Source organism: Conger conger, chromosome 2 (genome assembly GCF_963514075.1).
Source record: "Conger conger chromosome 2, fConCon1.1, whole genome shotgun sequence".
Taxonomy (NCBI): Eukaryota; Metazoa; Chordata; class Actinopteri; order Anguilliformes; family Congridae; genus Conger; species Conger conger.
Genome location: NC_083761.1, coordinates 61,785,486 through 61,809,722, shown reverse-complemented (window position 1 = coordinate 61,809,722; position 24,237 = coordinate 61,785,486). Strand labels below are relative to the sequence as shown.

At 38.9% G+C, this 24,237-nt stretch overlaps 2 protein-coding genes across 2 annotated transcripts; one reads left to right on the top strand and one right to left on the bottom strand.

Annotated features, from left to right (window-relative positions):
* The first annotated feature begins 7,667 nt into the window (after positions 1 to 7,667).
* LOC133118984 (hemoglobin embryonic subunit alpha-like) lies at positions 7,668 to 8,428 on the top strand. Its single transcript, XM_061229340.1, is given in 4 exon segments — positions 7,668 to 7,762; positions 7,973 to 8,034; positions 8,037 to 8,179; positions 8,300 to 8,428. Coding segments are annotated over 4 exon segments (429 nt in total).
* Positions 8,429 to 18,632: 10,204 nt separating this feature from the next.
* hbae4 (hemoglobin alpha embryonic-4) lies at positions 18,633 to 23,505 on the bottom strand. Its single transcript, XM_061232600.1, has 3 exons — positions 23,062 to 23,505; positions 21,266 to 21,470; positions 18,633 to 19,451 (listed from the first exon to the last, which is right to left on the bottom strand). The coding sequence occupies exons 1-3, from the start codon at positions 23,151 to 23,153 to the stop codon at positions 19,323 to 19,325; spliced, it is 426 nt and encodes a 141-aa protein (XP_061088584.1). The 5' UTR covers positions 23,154 to 23,505; the 3' UTR covers positions 18,633 to 19,322.
* Between the last annotated feature and the right edge of the window lie 732 nt (positions 23,506 to 24,237).

Here is a 24,237-nt window from a genome sequence, read left to right as displayed (position 1 = left end):
GGTTGACTCGGGAATTATAATACTGAATGCCATTATGTCTCCTCTCCATTGACTGTTAAACTTTACAATATTCCTAAAATGTGTGACCCTGTACAATGCAATTTCAATTTCATTCAGCAAAATATGCTGCTAAAGCATTAAAGGAGTTTAATCCGGTCAACTCAATCACCTCTCCTGAATCCAACTGAACATACGTTTCACTTTCTAAGCACTATACTGAAGACAAAATGCCCCAGACAAAAACAGGCACTGAAGATGGCTGCAGTACAGGTCTGGTGTAGCATCACCAGGGGAGATACTCAGTGTCTATGGCTTGCAGACTTTAGGCCAGGGATCGGAAAACCTGCTCCTTGAGAGTCGCAGGGTGCGTTGGCTCTCGTTGTTACTCAGCACTTAATCTATGAAAGCAACTGATTACACAGTTAACTCAGCTCACCTTGTTTCTTGGGTCTGAATTGGTCACTGATTTTATGGTGACTCAAAAACTAGCACACCCAGCGGCACTCCAGGACCGGGCACCGGGCCGACCCCGACTTTAGACTGTTATGAAATGCAAGAAACCAAGTGCTACATTTTAGCACTTTATTTCAGTCAATATTAACTTGTACAATTACTTTTGGTTTATAAAAAGAGCTGTAAGGCAGATTACTGAATTATGGATGTCATTTCCACATATCTGTGTGTGCATGTATGTGTGTGTGGGTGTGAGTTTATGTGTAACTGTATTATATTGTGCATGTGTGTATGATTGACAATGATTTTGGATTAGGCTTCAGCTTACACTACCAGCAGGTGGCGATAAAGCCTTGCAAATATGGAGGCCCAAAATACAACTGAACCATAAAAGCTGGAGCTGACTAGAAGTTTTTTGTTTTACCTTGGCATCTAACTACAGATCTCTTGACACCAGCTGGTGAAAGGTAGACTTTGGGGTATCATGTCATACCAGGAGCTGAGAATAAATTTTGTCAACTATTTGTTCAAAAAAATAGAGGGGTTATGCCACAATGTTTGTATTTTAATCATTCCTTCTCATTCTCTAACCCAATAGCCCTATGCTAAAAAGTATGTCACCTCCTTTGCAAATGGCATATGACAGCCAGCTTGAAGATTATAGAGAGGTCCTTTAAGAAAACTTGCTCCAGAGTGCGACCTCAGACTGGGGCCACAGTTCACCATTCATGACAATAACCTGAAGCACACAGCAAAGGCAATGCTGGAGTGGCTTCGGAACAAGTCTCTGACTGTCTTTGAATGGCCCAGCCAAAGCCCAGACTTAAGCTCCATTTTAGATCTGCGGAAAGACCTGAAGATTCACATACACTTCCCATCCAAACTGACATAGCTTGCGAGGATCTGCCAGGAAGAATGGAATAAATTGCCCAAATCCAGGTGTGCAATGCTTGTAGAGACTTACCCATGAAGCTGCAATTACAGCCAAAGGGGCTTCTACAAAGTACTGAATTAAGTGTCTGAATCTATATATATGAGAGATATATTATTATTTAAAAAAAAAGAAATAAAGTTAAAATGGTATTTACTTTCACAAAAAGCTTAGAATTTGATGCAAATACCTGTATATAGTTAATATTTATTTACAAAGCGAAGCACTGTAAAACAGTTTTGCATCTTATAACTGATGTAGACTTTTTATTGAAAGATGGTCATTTGAAACAAAAAATGTTGCCTACAACGGTGAAAATATGGTGATACCGCTGAGAATGTGTTGAAGTGATTTAACGTAACGTAGAGCAGGCGCAGATAGAGATAGGCACAGGTGTCGAACAAACCTCTCGTTCTCAAAAACTACTCATAGTAAAAATGTTTGCGTATAATCGGACATATAATTTTTTTTTTTTCATCTGATATTGTTGTAAAGACAGATAGCTAATTTAGGTAAAATATCCTATTCCTGCTGTACTACCGAGAAGGGGCGTGGCTATGGCGGGGACGTGGTGCCGGTGTGGTTTATATTCACGATACACGCACGGCTAAATGGAACATTCACACATCTTTTAATATTACTCCGCGTTTGTAGATCTCCTTTATCTACTTTGTAATCGAAATGAACGCAACTTAGCGTTATCATCATCTCGCCGCTAGTAGCCTACCAATGTAAAATAAAATGAGTGAGTTTAAAGTTTAGAAAGGAGTTGGAACGAAAAAAATACAACTTATTCAACATCGTCGGATCGAAATATAAGCAAGAGCATCAAATCCCGGGGAAGCAAATGATGACTCAAAACGACACTATGAGTGTCCCGATAAACGTCTACAACAAAAAAATTATTTGTGTGTGTCAGTGTCGTCTGGTGTAATGTAAGCTGGCAAACTAGCTAACGTTAATGCAGTGGGGATACATTATTGCAAAAGCGTTGCTTAGCTAAGGTTGGTGCAGTTGCGATACGTTAGTACCGTTGCTTCGATAGTGGAGTGGGGATGCATTATTGTTCGCTAACGTTCGCAATACCGTTGCTTAGCAACCCATAAACTACTGTTCAGCGGAAGAATATATTTACCATAAAACGTACTTCCATTAAAAATATATTAATTTAAAATTTGTCTTGTCTTTCTTTCGTGAAAGATGAATGTGGATATACCACGGATTCGGGAGCGTGTCTATGTTCCCACAGCTCTATGTTCCCACAGCCCTATGTTCCCACAGCTCTATGTTCAGCTGACTTCACACTCAGCAGGCTGCTTGCATGGGACCTGAAGAAATCCAGTGTATGTTTGTGCAATTTAGACACAGTACACGTTCAATTATCTATAAGTTTTTAATGAACAAGCAAACAAGCGAAATAAGAAAAAAAACCCCCACTATTTATGCAGTTCACTTAAAACTGGAAAGGGCTCTACATCAGTACTTTTCAACCTTTTATGTGCCAGGAACAGGCATCTGCAAGTGCTGTCCTTTGAGGACTATTTTGACATCTAAATATATAAAGTTCAGTTTACACGATCAATAATAAACATTTAATTTTGAAAAAAAATTCAATCTTAGAAATATGGGAACATAGGGCTGTGGGAACATAGGGATGACCCCGCAGCCTTTGATATCGCGAAATATGTGTGGAAGATAATGGCGTGATTGATGATGATGGGTCACCTGCAAGGACTGTTTGTTGGCCAAGTAGTTCCAATTTTAATAGAATGGAGAATTTAAATGAATAACCAAATTAATAATACGTTAATTTTGTATGTGTGTGTGTGTGATTTTATTGTTGCTTGCTGTTGCTTGAATTGTAGTTGATTTTTAAAATTATTATATTATATATTAATTCATCCATTCATTATCCTAACCCGCTTATCCTGAACAGGGTCACAGGGGAGCTGGAGCCTATCCCAGCATACTTTGGGCAAAAGGCAGGAATACACCCTGGACAGGTCACCAGTCCATCGCCGGGCACACACACCATTCACTCACACACTCACACACCTACGGGCAATTTAGACTCTCCAATCAGCCTAACCTGCATGTCTTTGGACTGTGGGAGGAAACCGAAATACCCGGGGGAAACCCACGCAGACACGGGGAGAACATGCAAACTCCGCACAGAGAGGCCCCGGCCGACGGGGATTCGAACCTTGGACCTCCTTGCTGTGAGACGGCAGTGCTACCCTCTGCACCATCCACGCCACCCATTATTAAATATATTATTCAATTTTAATAGAATGTTTTAAATTAATTTAAATTAATTAACACGTTAATCCCATGTAGAGATAGAAAGTATTTATCCTGATATTTTCTTTATTTAGTTAGGCTATTTGATTTGATGTTTTTCGTATGTTTATATGAATTAATGACATTTCTATGAATAATCCAAACAATTTAATTAAGCCTATTACAAGTGTCCCAGATGAAGTGACCTGTCCCAGATTATCAAATTCAGGCAGATTTATTTATTTATTTATTTTTGGCACAAAGAACGCTAATAGGATTGGCATCTCTCCTCTGGGTATGATACCTTCATTCTTTCTTCTGGTGTGGTTAGAAAACATCTTAAGGATTTCAGAAAGGTCTAATGTGTTGATCCAGTGTTTGATAGAGATTGGAATGCATTGCAGAAGTCAAAATTGCAAAACAAATGTCCCAGATTACCTTATTGAAAAAAATGATTTACTTTTATCAGCAAATTACTGCCTGAAATGTAAAAATATGATTAATACAATGCTTGCCAGAAGGTTTTGGGCGTTTCTGATTGCTTATCAACGGAAAACATGCAGAGGTCAAGGGTTGAGCTGGTAAGAAATGCTCCTGATATATACCCTGATGCTTGTAAAAAAACAAATTCAAATGCTATTTAATTTTAAAATGTTCTAGAAACCATGCATTTTGGTCAGTAAAACAATTGTTTTAAAACTTTAAAATTATAGTGTTTCATATTCCAGTTAAAATACAGTTATATTGACCTAAGATGGAAGAAAATACATCATAGTTTAGGTTATGACAAATATTTATGAGATTAGACACAGGCAATATGTAGAATATATAGGCCTACAAGAGCACCCAACTCAGGTGTTTCCTCAAAAAGCATTTCCACATGAGAAGTTATCAAAATTGCCTAATTGGAAAAACCCAAATATAACTTATACAACTGATGATGCAGTGCCTTCAGAATGTTTTCAACCATTTAGTTATTTTCACTACTGGCAGCAGTTCCAATTTCCTACCCCCAAACCCCTTCCAGGCTGCATTTATTTATATATTTACTTTTTTATTTTTTTATTTTTTTTTATCCCAGACTTTTCCTAACCTAAAATCAACTGAACTTGTTGACCTCCCACTGGATCCAGCTGACTTCAAGAGGAGAAGGCAGAGATGTGATGCCGATTATCACTTCTTTCACTGCAGATGCACCACACCAGTTATATCCTGCTCTGGTTATTGGAGGATAACGAGGTCAGCATATTCTCCATTGGCATGGTCTGACCAGTTCCTTCCAATATTCACCAGGCACTGCTTACCCTTTTTCTATGACTGTTATGCCTGTTCTCTGATTGACTCAGAACCTCCTGTATTAGCCTATGTTGATACTATGTAGAAAACAGTCTTTGGCTCTCAGGTAGATGAGGGGGATGAGTAGACTTGTTTCTCTTGTAAGTTATTGCTGACATCAGTAACTCAGGGGATACAATGAGAGATTTCAGTAAAAACAAATTGTCTTGCTGCAGAGAAGACACTTGCATGTTGCTGTGGGTAGAGCAGCACACACAAGTGGCTCTAGGTATTGTATACTGTACACCCACTGCCACTAACGCTGCAGCTGGAGTATATGCTGCTCCATTACAACTGCCTACAAATGAGATAATACTCCAGTGAGACAAATCCAACTGCTCTGGATTAGTCCTCAAATGTTAGTCAACAAATGGTACCACCAAAACATGCAATGTGATTACCAAAGTGATTACCAAAATAATTAATATTTATAAATGTGTACAGATGGATGTACTTTGCTCTTTATAATGGAAAGAAAGCAATTTCATACATAAGGACATTAGACTAAAATAGGCACATTCATCATCTGGGAATATTACAGGGCAGCTAATTTAAGTGACCAGCAATCACATACTTAAATATATTCAGTGACCACTTTATTAGGTAGACTTGTACACCATCTTGTTAATGCAAATATGTATCTGCTAAATGCATAAAAGCATGGAGACGTGGTCAAGAAGTTCAGCTGTTTTTCAGACCAAATGTCAGAATGCGTAAAATAATATATGGTATGTGTTGAAAATTTCTATGAAATGTGTTCTATAAATAAAGATTGATTGATTGATTGATTGATTGATTGATTGATTTAAATAATATCAGGGACATCAGATTGTTTAAGTAACTAATTAAATATGATTCATGCAAATAAGCTATCTGAATGGGAGCTAAAAGCACCCGATATAATTATAATGCAATTCGATTTTTACAGCAGGCTATTATGGGCAAAATTTGTATTTAGGCTTATCCCAATAACATTATAACATTGACGAATTTTCTTGCATTGCTTGGATGCTGCTGTCTCATTGTGAGCAGACGTTTTGACGACTGTAAGCTGGGATCTTAGAATATAGTCTTACATTTTTAATTCAGTTTTTGACCTGGATTCATTCCGTTTTCCATGATAACATTTTTCGGCAGCGGCCGGTTGGATGCGGTTAGCTGAAACATAGCTAATCTCAGACATATTCTTTAAACAAAACAGCAGCATTTCAGCATTTGTTGAGAATATGCTTAGTATGATAAGATCATTCCAAGCATTACAATCATACAATAGCGTATATCCTTAAATGAGTGCACATTAATCGCAAGCAAAGGCGATAATGATATTTAATTAGCCTACTATAATGAAACTGAGAATGTTTTTTCATATATTTATGAAATATATTTATAGGAACACCATCATTAACAAGTTTATTTATTTTCCTTAAGGATTTGCTTTTAGTAATTCTCAAAAATTAGTTTAAACATTGCTAGGCCAAACATTGCCGGTGATAGGTGTTTTCCCTGAATCTATTTTTGAATAGAATATTGAAATAAACAATTGTTAACAAAAAATGTTTCAAAATTATTGTAAAATATGTTCTCAATTATGATTGAAACATGACTATATAATAAGCTCTGAATAATATTCAAAACATCCAAGAAGGCTGCAGTCTATATTTGGCCTGAAAAGATAAAGAAAGGGTAACACCCAGTAGCCTATTCACAAAACACTGCCGTGCCCCTCGGTTTTTCAGACACTGTCTTTAGAGGGGCAGCCTCATATATTTCCATACACAAAAGTGCAGATAAGTAGGCCTACACACAAGAAAATTAAGTTAGAACATCTCGGCTTTTCCACGTCTTTTTCCTCTTCATAAGCATTAACAGTTGACATAGCCTTCTCCAGTGAATCTAGGCTGAACAAGCAAATGAATGTGCAAACAGGTGCCCATGAGACAGTATGTGTTTATATGTAATATTAAATAAAATTTAAAGGGTTTTATAGATTATCTAATATAACAACCTATATTATAGTTGCAGTTGTGATCATTTGGAGGATCGATTCACAGTGGCATTGGCAATAGTTCATCGACTGAAACGCAGTAGGCTACTGGGAAGGTTTGCTATTTGACTTGAGATGCGAAAAAGCAGATCTCTTTGCCATAACATGTCACTTTTTTCCCAATAATTACTTATTTATTGTTAATCATGACAGAGTAGCTACTGTACTATTTAATGTCAATTGTAAATGTGTTGATAGAGTCGCAGTATATTCAAAATATGAAAAGCTGTAATATGACAAACGCAGCCTAATGCGTCAACAATTTCCACTGTGAGCAGCTGCTTATTTTCCTTTGGTTAGTTAGTAATTCCGAAAAGCTTAGACAAGTTGCAGTGCTTTATACTTGTATGTGTTATCTTTTAGACACCGAAGGAGCATATCCAAAGATTTATGTCCTATACAATTGAAGACCAGGCATAAGCAAGCTCAGTCTATATTTAGTCCGAAATGATAAAATTGGGCAAGGCATAGTTTCACTTAATTAGACAGCCAATAGAATACGTTTGAAGGTGGAGCATCGAGGCAGACTTCTTTCTGGACCAGTATATATCCGGCTAGGGGAAAAGCCGGCCCAGTCCTGCAAAGTTCTCTTCTTGTCAGGTTCACCTCCAGTATAGAGTCAACATGAGTCTCTCAACCAAAGACAAAAACCTTGTTAGAAATTTCTTCACCAAAGTTTCTGGCATAATGGAGGACATCGGGAATGAAGCTCTATCCAGGTGATTTCGTTAGCTAGTAGTTAAACACCTGACTTTTAATTTGTTATTTATTTTTTAACCTTTATTTGTGCAGGGTAGATTGACTGGACGCAACGCTTTAACCCGACCTGTTAACGCCCCACCCCAATTCACTTAACTTGCATGTCTTTGGATTTGCTACCAAAATAAGTATTTTGCGGTTTGGTGAACTAATTTTACATTTCCCGACAGAACTCTAGTTGTCTATCCTCAGACAAAAACCTACTTTGCCCACTGGAATGACCTGAGCCCTGGCCCCCACAAATAAGGAAGCACGGGAAGACGATCATGGAAGCTGTTGCGGATGCTGTTGATAAAATCGACGACCTCGTTGGAGGTCTGCTCACCCTCAGCGAGTTGCATGCCTTCCTGCTGCGAGTGGATCCTACAAACTTCAAGGTAAGCACTTCTAAGTTGTAATGCATCATTTCTGGGAGTGATTCGTTTGCTAAATTAAAAATAGTAAATAATAAACCTGATCAAAAGGTAAGATATGTGACTTTTGTGTTTTATTTACAGATCCTGTCTCACAATGTACTTGTGGTGCTGGCCATGACTCTGCCAGAAGAGTTCACCCCTGAAGTGGACGTGGCGATTGACAAGTTTCTTGCCAATTTGGCGTTGGCTTTGTGCGAGAAGTACCGCTAAACTTCGATTTTATCGATGGTAATATTAATAAAAAATAAAAAATAAAAAATAAAGCATGCAACCAATCAATTTTGAGATTCCTCATATCTTCTTTGCTATTTTGACGAAATTGGTGTTGATGTATTAGTCGATTATTATTATTAGGGGAGACCGTGGATGGTTCTAACCTTGGGTTAGTTGTACCTCTATCAGTTGGTCCAATAAGGGATGAGCTGTGGTAATATGATGACTACTGTGTGAAATAAATGTTTTAAGCCTAAATAACTGACGTTCTGGTACAAAAAGATAAAGTATCATCTTTAACAGTCACAATATTGTAGTTGCATTTGTTTAACTTCCATGGCAGTACTAAGCAGTTGCTCTAGTCAAATGTGATCCTTCAAATTCATGCTAGCTTTAAACCCATATGTAGGCTGCCCGGGTTGGGGATGGTTGTAACACTTCATTCCCTACCAGAACACACACACACACACACACACACACACACATTTAGAAAGTCAAAATATTTTTTTCTTGAGTTTCTTGGGAATAGGCTGAATAAAGTGAATTCTACAAAATATATGCACACTGTAACAGTCGGCCTATATTGGTTTGGAAAGAAAGTTTTTATATATTTTTTGAAATGTTTAAAGTTTATAAATCTTTAAATGTTCAAAGACTAGAAAGTATAATTTATTCTATTTGAAATATATAATAAAAAAAACGGTGATGTTATAAAAAAGTGATTATATTTGTAAAACGGATATGAAGTTTTCAATGGTAAATGATGTTACAAATAAGCCATTTTAGTAGAATAAACGTCTTTATCGTTCATTTGTTTTATTGAAAATAATGTACTTTAGGCCTATTCAGACATTTTTTCATTAAGGTTATTGTATGTACACATTTTATGTTCCTGTTACATCCATCCCCACCTGGTGTTAAAATTCACCCCAGTAGTGCAACAGTGGAACTCTATGAATTTGACATTCTGTGACAAATATGGAAAGTATATCAAAGTTTGAGAGCTTTAACATTAACATTCAGGTATAAATGTTGGAGCAAGTCTCTCCTATTAGCTTAAAAAATGCATATAACTACGTCGAAATATTATTTTGAATACATTTGGCCCCATTTAACATACGCACGCGCGTACGCACACACGCGCGCAGGCACACACACAAGATTTTTTCTTGAGAATGGAATGAATAAAGTATAGTCTAAAAGATTAGGTAGCTGAAATATTATTTTGAAGACTCAGGGCCAATTTAAGATGTTTTCAATTTGCTATATTAACACACAAATATACACATCTATCTATATGTTTCTAATGTTCCCATCGATAATTTTGAAATTCAAATATTAAATAAAGAATTCAATTCAGGCCTACGTCGACTACCAAATATTAGGCTATAAAGAATGCTATTTAATGTATTTCATTATGTCATTATATTAACATATCAAAGAAAACGCTATTCATAAATTGTACAGTTACATATTGTCTATTACCATATATTAGGCCAATATCAAGTAAGCTAATTCAATCTTCACTAAATTAAGTTATATTTATGGGCTATTTAGTAATGTATCCTAAATGTTTTGCCATAAAATGTTTATTTCTTTATTTATTTATTTTGATCTTGCCGTATTTCACAACGTCAATCACAATTATTTTTCATAATTTCCGCATGGAGCATCCTAAGTGAAACATCTTTGCATCCAAATTATGCTCTTTAATTAAACTATAGGACGACCTCCTCGGTCAACTAACTCTACATGACAATAAAGGGCCATGCTCATCGCATGTTCAGCCGGAGTCCACGTTAGAATTCAACAGACACGATTATAAATATACTTCGATTTTGGATTTATAAGCAGTGATGGCAGCCAATGAGAATTGTCATCACATTAATGACAGCAACAAAGTATTAATCGGCTGCACATGGAACATAAATAACTTATCCGGTTTAGTTCATTTTAGAATGTTGGTTTATCTCTAGAATTAAGAATGGTAACTGGGCGGTTGGAAACTGGTGTAATTGCTTCATGATATTGACACGGATAACTGAACAAGCAAACAATTGCATTGTTTATGGTATATACGCCAACGTATAGCCTATTTAAAAATATAATATTTTTGTTTTGCTTAATCTGTTGCCCGCTAATTCGTTTAACATCATTCGCAACGTAGCATAACTATAATATTCTATGTTATATTCTATTCTGTTATAATGCACACATCTAAACTAATGGGTTGAATACGGTCGATCGGATTCAAAAAGAAAAGTCAGCACTTACGATACAGGCTACAACGTAATTGAGTAGCCTGCGTATACATTCATTTACCTAAAACAGCATTTCAAAAACACAGACATTAGCCTACTTTCCCCCTCAGGAGCGCGTAAAGCTGTTTTAAACTGAACGTGCTTATCTGAACACAAAGCGTGGGTAGCCTATTGGCCTAGTCAACATGAAGTTCCCGTTTATAGGCCACAGAATATGCTGATAGACATTTATTATGTTCAAAAAGAAGCAAATAGGCACAGTGTAGGTTAGACAAGCACATTCATGTAGTCTAGTGATGAAATCGGTGTTACCACAGTTAACAGAAATCCAAATTTCCTTGGAGAAATGCAACTGATAAGTTGTAAAATTATTAAATTCATGACGAGCTAAATACACTTCAAATATCAACGATGATAAATGTTCATTTAACATCAACCAAGCATTCAGAACCCAGCTCAATAAAGATTTGACTTGGCCTCTTACATCAATCCTCCCCACGAGCACAGCCCAACCAATCGTGTGCATTCTGTATTTTTGGGCGGAGTGTGTAAAATGCTTTAAAACCGCTCTTACGGAGAACATTAGAACGGGAACCCAGCTCTTTCACAGAAACAGTACAGTCCTAATTAACTGCCATCATGGTTGTGTGGTCAGATGAGGAGCGTGCTGCCATCTTGGACATCTTTGCAAAACTGAAGTATGAGACAGTCGGCCAAAATTCTCTGGCCAGGTAAGAAATGTGCAGAATTTGAGAACGATAGCTGGATTTGCCAACGGTTTTGGAAGGCCAAATGATTCAAAAGAGTGCCTGCCTGTGACCTGTCTGCACACTTGTCAGGCTGAACCACGGGCCTGAGCCAGAAGTTAATAATGACATGATCCATACCATTTAGGAACAAGTAATTGATTACTTTTGTTAACCGATCATTTTTATTTGAAAGGTCGTGGGCAATAGGCGAATTCAGAAAATGACAAACTACCATAGACTAATTAGCCTATTGTTTGTCATGTGCAAAACTGCACGTGGATCCTGATAACTTCAAGGTAAATGACACGATCCCACGGTCATATAAATACACATAACGAGCACTTTATTATGTATTTATTAGACTTATTTCTAGACTTATTAAGTCTTCTGCTGCTGTATCTTATCCACTTGCAATGCGTGGTTATTTTCGTCACTGTCACCTTCCTGTCAGCTTTGACCAGTCTGGTCCTCCTCTGACCTCTCTCATGAATTTCTCACATTTCTTCCCCATTCTGACTTTTGATCTGAAAAAGTTGCTGCCACATGATTGGCGGATTAGATAGTAAATCTACACTGAATGTAGAATCTATTAAAAAAAAAAAACACACTCACACACTACAGTCATTGCCTGTTTGGGTGAAGTCGAGCCTACTATTTTATAAAGTGGGATCGTTTAAGCTGATTTCGTGCCATTGCATTTGTGTCTCATGCCAAATTGAAATGTAATAATTTTCCCCTTTTCTTCATAGCTGCTGGGAGACTGCCTTACCATTGTCATTGCCAGCCAGATGGGAAGTGCTTTCACACCCAATGTGCAGGCTGCCTGGCAGAAGTTTCTATCTGTAGTCATCTCTGCCCTCTCCAGGCAGTACTACTAGAGCCTCTTTCTTGATTTGAAAGAAAAGCACGTATGTCACTGGGACAATAAAAAAGCATTCATTGAAACTGTCTGGTGCCTTCTTTCTGTTTAAGTAGCCTGGGCCACACTTCTGAAATACGATTAGGAAATGTGAGGCCTATATATTACCACTTTATTACCAGTATGCACATACATAGGCTACACTCAGTGACTATTTTTAGGCAGAATACCTACCGACCAAGTAGACCTGTACACCATCCCGTTGATGCAAATATCTAATCAGCCAATCACGTGGCAGCAACTCAATGCATAAAAGCATGCGGACATGTGGTGCAGTTGTTGTTCTGACCAAACATCAGAATGGGGAGGAAATGTAAGTTTGACCTTGGAATGATTGTTGATAAGTTAATGTTACAATATTACTTTCTATACCAAGTAATGCTTTTCATTGCTTTGTGTATTATACAGAGTGACTTGAAATTAAGTGCAAAGGGACTAGGCACATGAGACAAAATAGAATAGAGAAAACTCACTATACTTTTGCCATAGCCACCACACATCAATAACAAGGGATTTTTAATGCTGTTGACTTTCTTTATAATTTGTATGATGAATTTTGTCAGACACTATGAGAAAATTGATGTGTGATGTGTTCGGAGATGCTCTTCTGGGTACCACTGTTGTAACCCATGGCTACTGTTACCTTCCTGTCAGTAGCCTGTTTTTCGCACTATTCTCTGCAAACTGAAGGCTGTTGTGTAGAGATCAGCAGTTTCTGAGATATTCAACCCTATCTGGGGCCAACAAAACTCGCTTAAGATTACATTACATTCCTTAACAAGCTGGTCTACCCAATAAAGTGGTCTCTGACTGTAAAAAGGCAGTATGTTTAGTAAACAGTCTATATTTTTGAAGGCAGTGTAGTTAGCAGCCTGTTTTGGACAGCACCAACGTGTTTTAGGCCAGGGTTTTCTTTGAACTGATGAAATTACACACTGAGGTGATTCAGTAGGTTCCTAAATGTTGAAAGTGTGGATAACTGGCCACTGGAAATTTGGAAGTTAGTGAAGAATTAAAAGACAAAGAAAATGATGACTTTTAAAACTAAGCTAAAAGAATTCATGTTCTGTGCTATATACAGTAGGAGCAATAATTATTTGATCCCTTGCTGATTTTGTAGGTTTGCCCACTTACAAAGAATGGAACTGTGTAGAATTTTAATCATAGATACATTTTAACATTGAGAGACAGAATATCACAAAATAATCAACATGAACCATTCACTGAAGTGATAGCGGATACCCTCATGTGTGCAGCTACACGATTTCCGGAGGCAATTCCTCTCCGTGCCATTACTGCCAAAGCAGTGGTGAAGGCTTTAACCAAGTTCTTTTCATCCTTTGGCTTCCTTAAGACGCTTCAGACCGATCAGGAATCTAATTTTCTGTCAACGTTATTTAAACAGCTTTTAAGTTCCCTTGCAATAAAGCATAAGGTCTCTTCCGCATACCATCTCGAATCGCAAGGTGCGCTCGAACGCTGGCATCAGACGTTTAAATCAGTTTTACGAAAATACTGTCTGGAAACTGGAAATAGCTGGGACGAGGGAGTGCCTTTTGCGTTGTTTGCCCTAAGAGAAACTGTGCAGGAGTCACTTGGCTTTAGCCCAGACGAATTGGTTTTTGGTTACTCAGTACGAGGGCCCCTTCAAGTTCTTAAGGAACAAATCATGTCTGACTCGTCTGTTAGGTCCACTAATGTGTTGGACTATGTAAGTGAGTTTCGAGAGCGCTTACATCGGGCTTGCTCTACGGCAAAAGAAGCACTTACCACTTCTCAGAGCGCTATGAAAAAGCGTTATGACCGGAAGTCGGTTGCGCGCTCCTTTAGTGTCGGAGGAGATCAGGTGCTGGTTTTGCTGCCTATTCAAGCTTCTGCGCTGTCTGCTCGCTTCTCAGGTCCTTACACTGTGGAGGAGAAGTTAAGTGATACTGACTAATTCGCACTCCTGACCGTAGACGTCAGTCCCGAATGTGTCACGTAAACATGTTAAAGATGTACCATGCCAGAACTCCAAAACTGGAGGAGGATAATGTTTTACCGGTCTCGGCTATAGCTTCGGTGTTCCCGGTGGTCACTTCTGATCTGGCTGGGGATGAGGACGGTCTGCTGCTCCGAAACGCACCACAGCAGTGCGCTAAACTACTAAATTCAGAAGTACTAGCGGATTTGTCTGCCAACCTTACCCATTTGCCAAAAGAACATAGTTCCGATATGGTAAAACTAATCCGATGCTCTTTAATGACACTCCTACACAAACATCAGTGATACAGCACGACGTAGAGGTGAATAACTGTGCCCCAATCCGCCAGCACCCATATCGAGTTAATGCTGCCAAACGAGCGGCCATGAAAAAAGAGGTACAGTAATTGGACAATCAGTTGGCCCGCCCTAGTTCAAGTCCCTGGAGTTCGCCGTGTTTGTTGGTGCCCAAGCCAGATGGTACACTCCGGTTTTGTACGGACTTTCGGAAGGTCAATGCAGTTACTGTACCCGACTCTTACCCTCTCCCAAGGATGGAGGACTGCATTGACAACATTGGCACCGCTCGATATGTGAGTAAACTCGACCTGTTGAAAGGTTATTGGCAGGTCCCCTTAACGTCCCGTGCTTCGGACATCTCTGCATTTGTGACCCCTGACGATTTTTTGCAGTACAACGTCTTGGCTTTTGGTATGAGAAATATACCAATATACCGGCCACCTTTCAAAGGTTGGTAAATAGTATTTTATCCGGTGTTCCGAACTGCAATGCATATCTGGATGATTTGGTGGTATATTCCAGTACTTGGACAGAACATGTACACCTCCTACAAATGGTGTTTGACCGATTAGCATCTGCTTCGTTAACTGTCAACCTTGCCAAATGCGTCTGTCACCTACTTAGGGAAGCAGGTTGGTCAGGGTAAAGTACGGCCTGTAAATGCAAAGATTATGGCCATTACCAATTTTCACAAGATTGTCAACATGCCTTTGAAAGCGACAAAGCCTTGTTGTGCAGTGCTCCTGTGCTCGCCGCTCCGGAGTTCGCGCTACCGTTTAAGTTAGAGGTAGACGCGAACGCCTTGGGAGCTGGAGGCGGAATTGATCACCCCATCTGTTTATTTTCGCGGAAGTTCACTAAGCCCCAGCTAAACTATTCTACAATAGAGAAGGAAGCACTGGCCTTACTTTTGGCGTTACAGCATTTCGAAGTGTATGTTGGATCCAGCTCTGTCCCGGTTGTCATATACACCGACCATAATTCCTTAGTTTTTCTGTCTAGAATGTCTAATCAAAACCAGAGATGAATGCGTTGGTCACTAATAATACAAAGTTACAACCTAGAAATAAAACATAAAAAAGGTAAGGACAATGTGTTGGCAGATGCCTTATCTCGTACATAGGGTAGGCCTAGGTAACAAAATAAAAATTGTTCTTCGGTATTGATATGAACAAATTTACGCGGTATGCTGCACATAGGGTGAACAATTGTTTAGACAACTTAGGAAAGGGGTGATTGCCACCTATGTAATTTTGATTATAGAGTAGAGAGATATTATTTTGTTCAGGGAACAATTCGTATGCATTTTGTTATTAGCTCTATTTGGTTTTGTTACTTTCATTGATTTGGCAACACCCAGGTCCCTTGGCCTCGTACCCCATGTGTCTTTGTCTTGTGAATATTTGTTTGAAATCTGTAAATAGCACATCCACTGTTCTTTTGTAAATACACTTTATTGCACCTCAAATCTGGTTTCTTCGATCTTTTTCACTCCCATAACGCTCAAATATATCCTCCCGGTCATTTTATTTAATTATAATTTTGTTGCGTACTCCCTCCTACCCCTGGACGCCTGAGAACGTAACACAACATCATATAAATTTAATATCATATTTTCACATGAAATAAGTATTTGATCCATAGAACAATAGGACTTAATACTTGGTGGAGGAACCTTTGTTGGCAAGCACAGCGGTCAGACGTTTGTTGTAGTTTTTCACCAGGTTTGCACAGATCTTGGGAGGGATTTTGGTCCACTCCTCTTTGCAGATCCTGTCCAAATCCTTTAGGTTCCGAGGCTGTCGCTTGGCAACTCGAAGCTTCAGCTCCCTCCACATATTTCCGATGGGATTTAGGTCTGGAGACTGGCTAGGCCACTCCAGGACCTTAATAAGCTTCTTTTTGAGCCACTCCTTTGTTGCCTTGGCTGTATGTTTTGGGTCATTGTCATGTTGGAAGACCCATCCACGACCCATTTTCAGTTCTCTCACTGAGGGAAGGAGGTTGTCGCCCAAACTTTCCTGGTATATGGCCCCATTCATCCTCCCCTCGATACGGTGAAGTCATCCTGTCCCCTTAGCTGAGAAACACCGCCAAAGCATAAGGTTTCCACCTCCATGCTTCACGGTGGGGATGGTGTTCTTGGGGTTGTACTCAGCATTTCTCTTCCTCCAAACACGAAGAGTCGAGTTGATGCCAAATAGCTCTATTTTGGTCTCATCTGACCACATCACCTTCTCCCAAGCCTCCTCTGGATCATCCGGGTGTTCTTTGGCAAACTTCAGACGGGCCTGTACATGTGCCTTCTTCAGCAGAGGAACCTTGCGTGCGCAGCAGGATTTTAATCCTTCATGACTGTGGTCCCAACTGCCTTCAGGTCATTAACAAGCTCCTCCTGTGCAGTACTGGGCTGATCCCGGACCTTTCTCATGATCATTGATATCCCACGAGGCGAGATCTTGCATGGAGCCCCAGACCGAGGGAGATGGGCGGTGACTTTGTGTTTCTTCCATTTTCTAATAATTGCTCCAACAGTTGTTAACTTCTCACCAAGCTGCTTGCTTATTTCTTGTAGCCCATCCCAGCCTTGTGCAGGTCTACAATTTTGTCCCTGATGTCCTTAGACAGCTCCTTTGTCTTGGCCATGGTGGAAACGTTGGAATCTGATTGTGTGGACAGGTGTCTTTTATACAGCTACATAACGATGTAACGAGTTGACACAGGTGTTTTGGGTAATGAGTTGAGATTAGGAGTGCTTCTTAATGGAAAACTAACTGGTCTGTGGGAGCCAGAATTATTGCTGATTGGTAGGGGATCAATGACTTATTTCATGCAAAAATACGATAATAAATTTATAAAATTTCATATGATGTTGTTATTGTGGATTATTTTGTGATATTCTGTCTCTCAATGTTAAAATGTACCTATGATTAAAATTCTACTCAGTTCCATTCTTTGTAAGTAGGCAAACCTACAAAATCAGCAAGTGATCAAATAATTATTGCTCCCACTGTACACTTAAATCTTTGCAGACTGCTTGACTTGTTGTTTTTCCTTTAACTTATTAAGATTGTTTTGAAATTCTAATTTATTTTAATAACACCTTTATGGAATGTCTTTCTATGGCTTATGTAAAGAGCTTTGAGTTGCCTTGAAAATGAGCTATACAAATAAACTTCATCAAAATAAACCTGCATTGTGTTAATAAGTTCACAGAAAACTTATGAAAAAAATAAACAAAAACTACAACTATCTAATTAGGTTCCTACTGTGTAACAAAATTACCTGTTTTATGTCATTGTTGGCAATATAGAACAATAAGCCCAATATTGGAATTTTATTCTTCATGCCATGCATAGGTATTTCTGACATGAAGTGGCTTAAAGGGTTTTTGGGAAATTCGCTTTTCGGCTTTTTTACCCTAAGACCCTGTACTTCTAGTACAAAAATATTAAGACAATATCTACAAGCTGCATGTTAACTGTGCTACCACTATGAATGGCTGCAGGTGGAGGCAAAGTTAGCTCTGCTACAGGAAGAGAAGTGACAGAACTACAAGCATGAGTTTGGGGTTTCCAGGTACATGTATCACTGACTGACACTCCCACTGCAGCCAATAGTACGGCATACCAATACTCACTCTTCCACAGCTACTAATCACAGCAGGCATTGGATGCATATATGGTTATTTTTCAATTATAATTTAGTTGCCTCTAAAACAACTGAGATCTTATTTTTCTTTTTTCTCATAATAAATACTAGAGATGTGTACATAACTCAGCTGCTTTGCAGACACTGTTTCTGCCTGCAGCCATTCACAGTGGTAGCACAGATGGTAGGTAGCATCATTAGTCATCAAAAAGGAAAACATTTTTGGAAGTCATGTTTCTCAGGATACCCCTCTAGAAAAGTTGAGCACAAAAATGGCAACTGAGTGGAGGATGTGCTCTTGGATGAGGTCTTACAGTGGCTGGCACTGGTAATCAAGCGGCAACAAGAAATCAAGACAGTTTATTGTGTCAGTGGTTTTATTTTCAGAATACACAGCGACAAAAATAAGGACCATCTTGACACTAATACACTGAAAGATAAAGAGAGAAACACAACAGTATAATTTAGTTTTATTATAAGTTTAATTACAAAAATAGAACACATAAACCAGTATGCTGGTTTTGTTACAGCCAACATCCATGCTTAGCTAAGACGGATGACCACATGTTTTTAAATAATATCATAATTCTATTCTTAATTTTATTAACACAATACAAGTTTGGCTCATTATCTTTGTTTTCTCTTTGAATTCCTCATAATCTACAAAATTGTTAGTTTTGGTGGCCATGTGTCTACGCGTTCACCAATTAGGAGTATATCGACACACATCAGTCTAATTTGATCAGTTAATTCTTATTCTTATTAATTGTTCATAAATAGTACAATAAGCACAATATGAACATGGGATTGTATTCTTCATGGCATGCATAGATATTTCTGACAGGATATGGCTTTAGGGGCTAAGTAATCCCTCAAGACACAAAAAGCGCAATCAAGGAAAATAAACGGCTAGTTTAAATTCTGGGATTGCAACTTCGAATGAAAACCAACATACACAGGGTCCCCCAGGACCTAGTTTCAGAAGCACTATTTGGGGCTATTTCCAGTCTGTAACACACCACGTAGCTTGTTTGTCTTGACAAAGCGTCCTATCGGTATTTCTCAGCGAGCACAGCAGAGAACGCTGAGAGGAACTTATCCGTGGCGGCATGTGAAACAGCTGTGAACTCATCAGCCATCTTTGCAGCCAATGTCACCAGGAGGCAGTGAGACAGGAGCTGGAAGAAAAGACTATATAGTCAATGTCGGTTCGAAACAATATCAAAATGTACCTGAGAGGAGCATTCAATAAGTAATTTGTACCATAAGTAAGGAAAAAGTATTATGTGGTAACATTCAAAGAATTGAAAGCATTTTCTCCTTTGTTTATTGACTTGTTAATGGACCATAATGCAAACATACAGTGCTCTCCAAAAGTATGCTAACAGTGGAGTGAAATTAGTTATATTTGCTATATACAGGTAAAGCATTTGGATTTCGACAAAAGTACAGATGATCAGCTTTTATTTCATGGTATTTTTATGCATATATGTTTCATATGGACACCCCCTAGACAACTTCATTTTGGGAACTGTGCACTGGGTTTGCCAATCCGTACCCTCAGTTGTGCAAACCGTGTGCTCAATTTGCCTATTTTGCCTATTTGCCTATACCCTCGATTTAGCAATCTGTGCATTCAGCTTGCCTTTGGAAAACTGAGTGTGACCCTGCATCAAGTCTATGACCCACCAAACATTTGGTCATCAAAAACGAAAACCTTTTTCCTCCCCAGGAGCAATATAGGGTTAAGGACCTTGATCAAGGGCCAAACGACTGCATGGATCTTATTGTGGCTGCACCAGGGATCGAACCACCGACCTTGCGGGTCCCAGTCATGTACCTTAACCACTACGCTACCGGGCTTTTTCCATTTTCCCCCTTTCTCCCACTGATTAATGTTTTGGTTGCATAGACAGTATGTGTGTGGTCATTGTCCTCCTGCCAGATGACGTGCTAGCCAATACAGTTGGAGGAATTTCTTTATACATAGCAAGAGAAAATCTCTGTACACTTCCAAACTCATCCAACGCTGCAGTCCTCCATTAAAACATTGCTGAAGGAACAGTCATACATTCCCAAGCCACTACCTCCTCCATATTTCACAGATGAGCATGAGTGCTTTGAATCATGGGATGTTTCTTCCTTTCTCCACACAAGGCTTTCCATTGGTTTGATGAATGCTTATTTTGGTCGCATCTGTCCATAAAACTGTGTTCTTCTTCTGGCTTGTCTTTGTATTTTGGGATGAATTCTAATTTTGCTTTTCAATTCTTGCTGCTGACAGGATTTCAAGATTTGCATCTTATGGTGTAGCCTCTATAATTCTGCTCTCAAAGTCTTTCATCCCTGCCCTCTGAAGACTGTTGGTGATGTCACTGACCTTTGTTTTAGGGTTTTTCTGTCTTCCTCGCCTGACCAGTGTGGTGTTTATTCTTTCTTTTTCAAGACTTTCCAAACTGCTGTACTTGTTATATAAAGTTTCTGTGCAATCCTGAATTAATTCTTCTATTCTCCCCGGTTACAAATGAGTTGATTTCAGCCATAGTTAGCTCTCTTGTCTTCATGGTGGTGTATTTCTCTGACAAATGCATTCTACACAGATGAAAACAAAGCCTAAAACCAAGACTAAGCTGCATTGTCCTTCTTTGGCCTTTTCTCCCCTTTTGTATTGCAAACAGATATCACCCCAGATTTTGCTTTTGAATTAAGACTACCCATTTTCTAGGCATAACCTGCATGTCTTTATTTGGTGCTTTGACCAAAACAGGGGTGGGTTAAAGCAAACACCCCCTGTTTAGGAACTAAACACATGATTACATGTAAACTAGGTATATGTAATTGCCTACAATGTTCCGTGCTTACTCTGTTAATCTCGTGCCACTAGAATGCAGTCTCACAGACATAAATTTATTTAAATAGTATTGGAAACACTTTAGCTTCTCCTATCAAAGCTTAAAAGATGTGTTGTGGGTGAATCATATTGCCGTAACACCTTGAAATTAGTAGGATCTATCCTCAGCTGGTAGGCATGCAATGCGCTGAGAGGTGCCAGTGTGGTGGTCAGCGAATCGATGTTCCGTGCCCCGTCTGCTATCGCCAAAACAATCTTTTTCCCATGAGAAAGAAGATGTGGTGATCGAGGACTGATGTCTAAGTGGGCAAAGTAGGTCTTGGTTTTTGGAAATACCGTAAACATCCTACAAATTAAAAGAAGAAGAAAAATAAATGTGTTACAAGGTACAAAGAAGACTTAGTAAGACTTCACAATACAACTGCTAGCTTCTTGCCCTTAGCTAACTAGCTAGGGGGCTTTTAACTACACTAAAGCTATATTAAAGCTTCTTTAAAGCCACATTATACAGTAGCGTGTATAAGCTGTGAGAACTATTGTTATTAAACACCGAAATAATCACTGAACTGCTGGTCAACAAAGCAGATCGTGATTTTTCAGTTCATATGATAGCCAGTGTTTTGGATAACGATTGTCTGTGAGTTCAAATGCAGAAACCATTTGAGAATACGACCTATTTGCCTACAGTAGCGCAGGGTCTTTCAAACTTGGTCCCGGGGCTGTTGCTGTTGTATTAAACCCTTAATTTTCCAAACAATTGTTTGTTTCAGTGACCAGATTTCAGATTTTCAATATATAGGGCCACATTGACCTGCCTGTCTAATGTTGCACCTTAAATAAATGCATTAGTTGACTAAATGAGTAGGATTGAATATGAAATATTTATTCCTGGCATGCATAGCTATTTCTGATATAATGTGGCCTTAAGAAGGTAAATGTAATCCCCTTCCAGACATTAAAAATGTCTAATTCAGAACAACTAACAGCACATCCAATTGATGTACCTGTACAAAATGGATTCCAGCACAGGGGGGCAGGGTGAATCTGAGAACCCCGGAGCAAGCAGATGTAAAGGTACAGTAAATAGGTTCACATCCTCTTTCTCTGACAGCCTCAGTGGTGAATATGATCCCACCATGGCTACCGCTATGGAATTCCTCAGATGTAGGCCTATGCGCTATTGCATATGTACTATATGCAACCACATTGGGCACAAACACTATTTAATTTCACTTTTACACAAATAGTATAATTCTGCTGTACCTGCTAGCTAAGCCATGAGATCTGAAAAAAAACTACCTTGTGTAACACTGGCATAACATTGAGACAAGGCATTGAGACTTGGTCCTAATCAAGCAGACCCGTTCCTAGATAACATGAGCCCATTTTCACCCAGTCAATGTGGGCAAAATGACTTCAACATATAGAATAGGGTGCCATCTAGTGGATAATTGTATCTCATCCTATCATCGGCACTACTTGCTTTACTAATAAACGCAATAATAATAAATGCAAAGTAAGTTTTACTCACATTTTAAAGCTTGCGAATTTCCCTGTTAGATTTAAACGTAGCCTATCTTCGATCTCTAAAATATAAAAATACATAGTTTGCCAATAAGTATGGCTTTCCTTGCTGTTCATTTCTGTTCACTTAAATTATTGCGGTTTTGGTGGTCGGTTTTGTCTTTGTAACTTGGTGTTTTACGTCTGGATCCCCTTGCAAATACTGTAGTTACTGCAGCATACCCATGTACGTATGCAGGCCTAGAATTTAAGCAGTAAATATTTTCGTTTCCACAACCTACTGTCAGGTTCCATTACGAATAAGACTCTTTACAGGCATAGACATAATAGTCCAACGTTACTACTTACCACGGGGTACTGACGAAGATGGTCGAAGAAAAACAGTAAAAGAATTACAGTATAAGTTAACATACCTTAAAAGTGCCTCAGAACCGATGTCTTCAGCTATAAGGGACATTTTATCCCAAATGATAACAAGAAGCTCCTTCTCGTGTTTAGAGAGCATTGCAACTGCGCTCGAAGTGCAGCCTGCCCAGTTAGCTTATTCCCTCTGCACTAGAAACCACTGAAGTACATTTGCAAAACAATGCACAGCATGATTCTTTCATCCCGAAATTTTGGCTACATTAGACTTTAAGAAATTTATCAAATACAGCTGTCGAACGAAACTATTTGTATTGCCCTCTGACTCGTACCAGTACGCGTTTTTTGTGATGACGGTTTACTAGGTATGTTTACGGCTCTCAATCAAGACAAGTATTAGCCAAAGACATGCGCAATTGCGCATTCCAGTTAGACCCGTTCAGCATAGAGTTATACTGTATATTGACCTGCATACGTCTTCCCACCACCCACTCCCCAGCCGAACACGTTTGTTTTCTGCTAGTAGTGATCTCATATATTCATTTATGGTCAGCACTGGATCTCATCGTCACAATACATACACGCAGTGAGCACTTTATTAGTTATTTATTAGACTTATTTTTTTACACTTATAGGTAATCTGCAGCTGTAGGCTATCCACTTAAGAGCTTTGACGCGTAAACATGCGTAAACATATGCTGTTCTCTATACCACTGTTGTGATGTGTTGTTATTTGGTTACTGTCACCTTCCCGTCAGCTTTCACCAGTCTGGCCATTCTCCTCTGACCTCTCTCATTAACAAGGCGTTTTTGCCCACAGAACTGCTACTCACTGGATGTTTTTTGTTTTGTTTTGAAACATACTTTTTTTTTGTTTTGCGACTGTTGTGCGCAAATCCCAGTTTCTGAGATATTCAAACCACCCTGTCCGGCACCAACAATCATTCCAAAATCAAAGTCCCTTAGATCACATTTCTTCCCCATTCTGGCATTTTGTATGAAAAACAGCTGACCCTATTGACCATGTCTGCCCGCTTTTATGCATTCAGTTGCTGCCACATGATTGGCTGATTAAATATTTGCATTAACAAGCTGGTGTATAGGTCTACCTAATAAAGTTCTTATTATAGATTATAGGTTTAATACTGACACCATACACTCTCAGTAATAAACGTACAGAGGAGGAACGTTTAATTCTCAAAGGAATACATTTCCCTAAAAAGGTA

Excerpts from the sequence above, each read along its gene's own strand:
- hbae4 (XM_061232600.1), bottom strand. The coding sequence starts at position 23,153 with ATGCTCTCTAAACACGAGAAGGAGCTTCTTGTTATCATTTGGGATAAA. Across the intron at positions 21,471-23,061 it reads GGTTCTGAGGCACTTTTAAG|GATGTTTACGGTATTTCCAA; the intron begins GTATGTTAACTT and ends TTTAATTTGTAG. Across the intron at positions 19,452-21,265 it reads TAGATCCTACTAATTTCAAG|CTCCTGTCTCACTGCCTCCT; the intron begins GTGTTACGGCAA and ends CTTTTCTTCCAG.